Source organism: Pyxicephalus adspersus, chromosome 5, assembly GCF_032062135.1.
Source record: "Pyxicephalus adspersus chromosome 5, UCB_Pads_2.0, whole genome shotgun sequence".
Lineage (NCBI taxonomy): Eukaryota > Metazoa > Chordata > Amphibia > Anura > Pyxicephalidae > Pyxicephalus > Pyxicephalus adspersus.
This window is the reverse complement of record NC_092862.1, coordinates 145,240,291-145,248,035: the sequence shown is the minus strand read 5'-3', so window position 1 is coordinate 145,248,035 and position 7,745 is coordinate 145,240,291. Positions and strand designations below refer to the sequence as shown.

General features: G+C 40.4%; 1 protein-coding gene across 1 annotated transcript in view; it reads left to right on the top strand.

Annotated features, from left to right (window-relative positions):
- The window catches only part of ALS2CL (ALS2 C-terminal like), a gene marked incomplete at both ends in the record, with an annotated part of 25,331 nt that extends 17,586 nt beyond the window's left edge, over positions 1 to 7,745 (top strand). Inside the window, 10 exon segments of the mRNA XM_072413021.1 lie at positions 49 to 179; positions 858 to 1,031; positions 1,534 to 1,630; positions 2,207 to 2,364; positions 2,627 to 2,692; positions 2,774 to 2,950; positions 3,064 to 3,106; positions 6,791 to 6,852; positions 7,251 to 7,400; positions 7,649 to 7,745. Coding sequence (XP_072269122.1) covers positions 49 to 179; positions 858 to 1,031; positions 1,534 to 1,630; positions 2,207 to 2,364; positions 2,627 to 2,692; positions 2,774 to 2,950; positions 3,064 to 3,106; positions 6,791 to 6,852; positions 7,251 to 7,400; positions 7,649 to 7,745 — 1,155 coding nt within the window.

The following is a 7,745-nucleotide window of genomic DNA, read 5'->3' as shown; positions in this document are numbered from 1 at the left end:
TAATTCTGGATGAATATAAAAAGTAATTTGCTCCTTTTTAATGTTCAGGGAAAACTGACATTTGCCAATGGATTCACACTTGTTGGGACTTTCACCAAAACTGCCCACTACGGCCTCCAGACTCAGGGAGTCCTCAGCACCTCCAGTGAATTCCAGGATGAAATAATGAAGAGGAAATAGTAAGTAGCTGTTAACAGAATATTTGAGATTGGCACTGTCGACCCCTCCTGAAAATACCAGCTACCTGGCTGCCATGCTGATTTAATGGCTTTAGCTCTAACCGAATTGCAATCAAAATGTATATAAAGCAGAAGTTTCCAGGTGACTTGAATTTTCAGAAGGAAGTCAGCAATGAAAGACTCTTCATTTTGCAAGAATAGATACTTAACGACATAACTGGAAAATAAATAATGGAATGTAAATGCTATTGTTTGATGGGTGACACAATACAACACTTGGCATGACTTTGTATACTCAGCCAATGGGAAGTGTTCATTTCAGGTACAACACTGACATCTATTGGCAATATTGTAGAACACAGTATGAATGTATTAAAAAAAAAAAAAAAAAAAAAAAAAATGTTAATTAAAAAAATAAATAAATAAATAAAGATAAATTAAAACCCTACTCCAACTTATACAGGTCAATAAAAAAAACCTTTTGCCCATATCTACAGTATTGTTACCCCCAGATCCAAATATGACTGCACACCAATAGGCACCACAGATACACCCAGTGACCTCAGTAATTAGCACTCAGTAACAGACATGCCCCTCTCTTCCTTTTCAATACAAATATATATGTGGGAACATTCCCGCTCCATGTCACTTTGATCCATGTTCCCTTCTTTTCTTCAGTCAGTTTGGTGTCGGATCATTCCCAGTGGAGGAGCGATGGCAAGGAATATTTGAACAATTCCAGAAGTTCCTGGAAACCGGCTGTAATAGAGAAACTGAAGAATCTTTCCTGGGATTTCACACCAAGTCCAGCAAGAAGATTCAGAAATCTCAGGAGTATCTGTGCTGCAATCAGTAAGCTGGGCTTCCTAGGGGCTTTTTTTTACCAGTCTTCTTTTCTGGTTGTCTCAGCAGCATTCCCATTGGTTATTAAAATACAGACAGAAATATTCACTGACAGTGACCCAACTGAACTAAACGCCATCCCTACTGCTTGTAAGAGAAGCTCGGGGGCGGATAGGGGAGGGTACCGACCAATGAACATCTGTGACCTATATCAGCCAATAGGGTGTGAGGGTGTTAATATTAATAATAATAATAAATTGTATTTAAATAGCACCAACATATTATGCAGCGATGTACAATAAATAGGGGTTGCAATTGACAGACGGTGACACAGGAGGAAGCGAGTAACCTCCCCAGAAGAGCTTAGAATCCAATTGATGGAGACTGATTTACGTCTGCGCTCCACCAGTGCAGATTTGTACAATGCAATATGTAAAATAATGCAGCATAAAGCTATGGGGAGCTTTTAATAAGTCAACATAACTATAAGACATTCTGTAAATCTTTCCAGGGGAGAAATGGAGGACGAGTCGGTGAAGATAGAGGACATGTTAAAGAACCTAAACCTCCAGGAGGAGCCCAGAGCCTTCCAGGTGTATCTAGAGAAGGTGAGTGATGGAAAATTGTTAGTCTTTTTTTTTTTTTTATTGTGTCTCGATTATGCATAAATCCACCAACCTATTCCAATAAATATGGAAGTGACTGGGACTTTAATGATACCTAAATGAAATGAACAAATGCATATCCAAAACCCTAGATATAAACCTACTTTATTTTGCTATGATGCAATAAATGGATTAAAACACAGGTGTAATTAGCCAGCCTGTAGTTATCAATGTGCTCTTAGTTATTGTACCACCAATTTATATCTACAATAATGAGTAAATCCAATAAAATGATCCAAATATATCATAAATGGTCTAGGCGTTTCACATTAGGAAGCTTCCTCAGTAATATTATGGTGTCTGAATGCAGCTTTGTAAAATTATAAATTTGATAGTGAGAGACTGGGAACAAGCAAAACATAGACATCAATTCAACCTACTGTCAGGCTGACACAATCCCCAGATATAACAGGGGTATTGGAGGAAAAAGCAATGCTAATCACATGCAGAATGCAGAAATGCCTAGCAGTGACAAGGATGTACCAGCTGATACTGATATGATATAATGTTTTCTTTCAGGCATTCAACACGTCTTCTCATCCTCTGAAGAAACTATTGAAGGTGCTACATGGGGCATTTCAGGCTACATACTCTGGATCAGGGGCAAATCTCCATCTGCTGGCCATGGCACAGGAGGAAATCAAGCACTACGCCAAAAAGATGTGGGAGTGCTTCAGGTAGGATCTTTACTATCCCTGAGATGGGAAGTTAGGGCCACGGGGACAACTGCAATCCTGGGGACAACTGACGGACCCATGAACTACTGACGGTGAACGATCGCTGTATAGGTCAATGGAGAAGAGCACAGCGGGGTGCCGCTCGCGTTTCTCTCTCTATTCTGATCATAATCAGCAATCTCAGATACATTGTGACACAGATCATGGCGGCTTCATTCATCTTGGTTAACTTCCTTTTCTAATGTTATTTCTTTCCTAATAGAACGTTAATGGCTATGAAAGCTAAGGGGAGCCAGGCGGTCCCCAGAGTGCAGGAGGAGGGAATGAGGTGAGCAATAGCCACTAATGATAGAACGGAAGTGTTGTCTTAAGGAAGGAGATTCATCTCGGTTTAATTTCCTATTTCTAGTGATGAGCTGAATGCTCATACTGTGATCCTCCCCGCCATTCTGCCCCGATTCCACCCGGACCTCTTTATGCTGTACATGCTGTACCATGAGCAAGAGGACGCCTTCTACTGGCAGGGCATAGTGCGCCTGGGTCACCTGGCAGACACCAAACTGCTGGAGTTTCTGGATGTGCAAAGGTACCTACCTGTCCTATCTATCTATCTATCTATCTATCTATCTATCTATCTATCTATCTATCTATCCATCTATCCATCCATCATTTTTTTACAATTTTTTTTATCCCCTATAGGCAGCTTTGGCCACTTAAGGAAGTGAAGCTGACAACCAATCAGGTAAGAGAAGCATGCGTTGGCCAGCATGCTGCACACGTATATATTATGATATTCCGTTATTGTTATTGATATCTAAAGTGAATGTTCAGAAATGCAGACTGAGCGTTTCTCTGCATGTTCTTTCCGGTTCTGAATCCTCCCCGCCCATATTCTTTCTTTCCTTAGTCAGATATGTTCACTTGCTTTCCTTTCCTACAATTGCACTCCGATGTAGCCGGATCTGTGCTGCTCATAGCATGCGCCTGTTTGCCATGTATGTTCCATATATATGGGAACGCTTAATTAATAGATATACCCCTCATTGGTAAGGTTTGCCATCCCCTACTATCAAAAAAAAAAAATATTTTTCTGTATAAATGGTTTCAGAGAACAGAAAAAGTAGGGTTTACATGGCATTTGAGTGAACATGTTTTATTATGCTTATAGGTACAAACAATAATTCCAATATATACAGATGGTGCATATGATATATAAACAATGGTCACAAGGCCGCCTTTTTATTTCATCTAACATTTGTAGGTTTATATTCTAGTAACCTAACAGAACAGGTTATTGGGAGATTTGTCCATTCATAGTAGAAGGAGGATTATTACATCCTGACACGTTTCCCCTAACTGGGCTTCTTCAGAAATGAAAGCCGGAGGTATAAATTGGCTGGAAATCCTTGAATCATAAATTATTGTCAAGTTGAATATCAGGATATTGTATCTGCAGAGTATTTATCTCATAAATGGACGTTTTGCTGAGTCTGTCCAGTCCTGTCCAGTAAGGCAAACTTTTCCCTGGGAAGGAGAGAGAATAGATGTTGTTTGAGTCTAATGTCAAGCGTTTAGTTGCTCAAAACATATGGGATCTGGTCCTCTATCAGGATATAAACCCCCAAATAAATCAGCTCAGTGTGGGATCCCCGGCACTAGAGGTTAATTGGGGACATGTCTCCCAATTCAAAACCTCTTTAGTCAGCCAATCATAGAGTACTGTAGATTTTGAATGGGGAGACTTTTCCCCATTTAACCTTTAGTGCCAGGGATCGCAAACAGGATTCCCAGGGCTGCAAGAATGATTGGTTAATTAATGATTGGTTGAGAGGTTAATTAACCTTTAGTGCCTAGGGATCACAGTGGAACTGCAGATGAACTCTCAATGGAGTTTCTCCATTGAGAATTGATCTGCAGTTCAGTTCCCACGGTCACCGGGCTGACAAGTTCAGCCAGTGAATGTGGGAACTTTGCAGTCACAGCTGAATGGAGGAGCACACAAAAGCTTTCAATCAGCTGTAACTGCAGGTGAACTCTCAATAAAGTTTCTCCATTGAGAGTTAATCTGCAGTTCAGTTCCCACGGTCACCGGGCTGACAAATACAGTCCGGTGACCGTGGGAACTTTGCGGTCACAGCTGATTGGAGGAGCACACGAAAGCCTCCAATCAGCTGTGACTGCAGGTGAACTCTCAATGGAGTTTCTCCATTGAGAGTTCCTCTGCAGTTCAGTTCCTATGGCCACTGGGCTGATAAGTACAACCCGGTGACTGTGGGAACTGAACTGCACGTGAACTCTCAATGGAGAAACTCCATTGAGAGTTCATCTGCAGTTCCACTGCGATACCCGGTACTAGAGGTTAATAAACCTCTAGTGCCCTGGGATCCCAGTGGATTCTCAGGGCCATTGTAACTATTGTTAATATATTATATGTACTATATGTATATTATTATTATTAACAAGCAGGATTTATATAGCGCCAACATATTACACAGCGCTGTACAATTAAATAGGGGTAGCAAATGACAGACAGATACAGTCAGTGAGACAGGAGGAGGAGAGGACCCTGTACAGAAGTGCTTACAATCTAGGAGTTTGTTTATATTATTGTATATATTAATAATATTGTTTGTACCTATACACATAATAAAACATGTTTATTTAATTGCCATGTAAACCCCCTAGGTCTCTGAATCTATTTTTTTGATACATATGTATGCTAAACACAAACCATTGCCTGACCTGTGCTGAAAAGTTTCTAATAAAGAGTACCTGTCATATAACTAAGCCTTGCCTGATGGAATGCAAATCCCCATAATCACTGAACTCTGCTGTGCATATATTGAGTGTGATATGAGTTTTGGACAATTCACTAACCTGCATTGGCTAGTAAATCACCCCGGTGTGCACACAGCCTGACATTCTAACCTTTTCTAATTTTAACCCATGCAAATAAAAACAGTTTTAATCTTGGCTGAAGCTGAGCATTGCCAGTTGCCATTTTCAGACCCTTGGCACAGAGGTCTGATTGATGGAGGTGTGATAGCTGTAGGATAACAATGGAGTTACATAGCTAACCTCAGTGACAGCATGCTGCAGCTTGGCATGTGTTAGATCATTTTGCTGCATGTAAGCCTTCAGCGCATTATTCTTCCAATAAACATTTATTCTAAAACAAACCAAAAAAAAAAAGCTTTTGACGCCCTCATCACTAGCTGACGCCAGGGGTCTGTGGAGGAGCCAGAACGTCATCAATGGCCCGGTACCCAACCCGAGGAAAAAGGTGAGAGCTGCAGCGAAGCGAGGGAACCCTGCATGGGGGGACTGATAATGGTTATCATGAAAAGAATCTACCCTTTCTTTCAAATGTTTTATAGAATAGATAATTTAGGGTAAGGGGCTGCATTTCCATCTAAGATTCCCTTAAAGGGGGGCTGGTATGTTCATGAATGTTTCATTCAATATACACCCAACTTGCACCCAGGATTACCAAAATGTTCTAAATGTTGCATAAAAGTGTAATAAATAAAATAAATATAAAGGTAAAAATGCAGAAATTTAGAATCGTAATGTAAAAAGCAGCTCATCTATGCAATACATGAACATTGCCTTATGTTTTATTGCCTGCCAGAGTGCAGAACTCAGCTCATTCCCGCTTATTTGAAATGAATACAGCCAGGAATCACTTATCCAGGGTACATTCACATGTGTCTAAGATGCATTTTGCTACGTAATCATGTATTGTATTAAGAACTCCTAATATATGAATACAGAAAAGGTGCACAGACAGAAATACATGAGCTGTATTGGGGTGCCTTTCAGAATAAATGGCATCAGACTAAACCAATGCATGCAATGCGCATTGCTGCAGCAAGACATTGTAAACCCGAGCAAAACAGTGCTGCTTCCATCACTCTCACAAGAGCCTGACCACACACTGATAACGGGCTCCTGGAAGATGTAGATCTGGGGGTCTGCCTACAGCAATAGGAAATGACATCCTAGCAGCTGTAAGAATTTTAAAAGCCTAGTGATGTCAAAGAGAGGAATAAAAGTTGTTTTTTTGGTACAGGAACTTAAAAAATAATAATATTGTGAAGATGTGATCCAAAGAAGAAGGGGTGAAGGTTGGGGTGTAAATCTGGGTCTTGCATGCACCCCCTTTTATCTGTACTGCGTGCCATCCACAGCCTGGAATAGCCCGATTGGTGATCAGCAGATCCCGGACAGAACTTTATCCTGGCTGTTACTCTTCTCCCATTTCAGCTAAGCCCCCAGAGTAACTTTTGTATACAGATTCACTTTAAGTGAATTTTAAGATCCAGAAGAACATAAATTAGCAGCTTTTGTTATTATTCAGCTGAGTTTATACTTTTATCATGGATTGTAATAGAATGTAACTAATTGAAGGCAATTTCTATTTCAGAGATATTCTATAGTGCGGCATAAATGTTTCCAATCAGCTACGGAATGTCTTCAGAAAATCATGTGAGTGACACCAATACGGATCTCATGTATTCAATGTATGGGGGGTACAGAAGGTGGTCAATGTATGGAAGGAGGGGAGTGCAGAAAGTCATCAATGTATGGAAGGTTGTGGTGAACTTGTTGTCAGCTGGTTATTTACCAAGTCAACTGCTTTCTAAACACCACCCACAACAGCTTCTGATTGGTTGCTTGTACCACCTCTGACAACCAGAAGCCAATGTAATCGCTGCATGCTTTTTACTTTAGCAATGGGCTCCTATTGAACTCCATTATAATCTTTGCTTCAATGGATTTGATGAAGAAGGTTTTCTGAGCCTTCAGCTAGAAGAAGGTCGGGGTGCCTCGGTGTCTCTTTCACAGCACACTACACTTTCTAATGATTCTTCTTTCTTCCTCAGCACCACTGTGGACCCCAACGAGAAGCTGGAAATCATCCTGAACACGTACAAGGAGATCGAGGTGACGGTGTCCCGGGTGGTGGGGAAGGATTATAAACTCCCCATGGATGATCTGTTGCCCCTCCTTATCTACGTTGTGTCCCGCGCGGGGTAATTATATGTAGAATTATTTTCTAATTGTTATTATTTATTATTTTTATTATTATTGTTATATATTAGTTTTAATATATTATTATTAATATTTATTTTAATATTTTATTATTATTTTTATTATAATATTATTTGAACATTACTGCAGGTGATGGCCATGCAATGGGTGGAGTTTCCTCCCCATACATCACAATGAATATTTTTATTTGGATATTATTTTCGCATCATTGAATTATTTCTCATGGCAGGATACAGCACCTCGGAGCCGAAATCCATTTCATCCAGGACCTGATGGACCCCAGCAACCGGGGCGGAATCTATGACTTCCTATTAACAGCCTTGGAG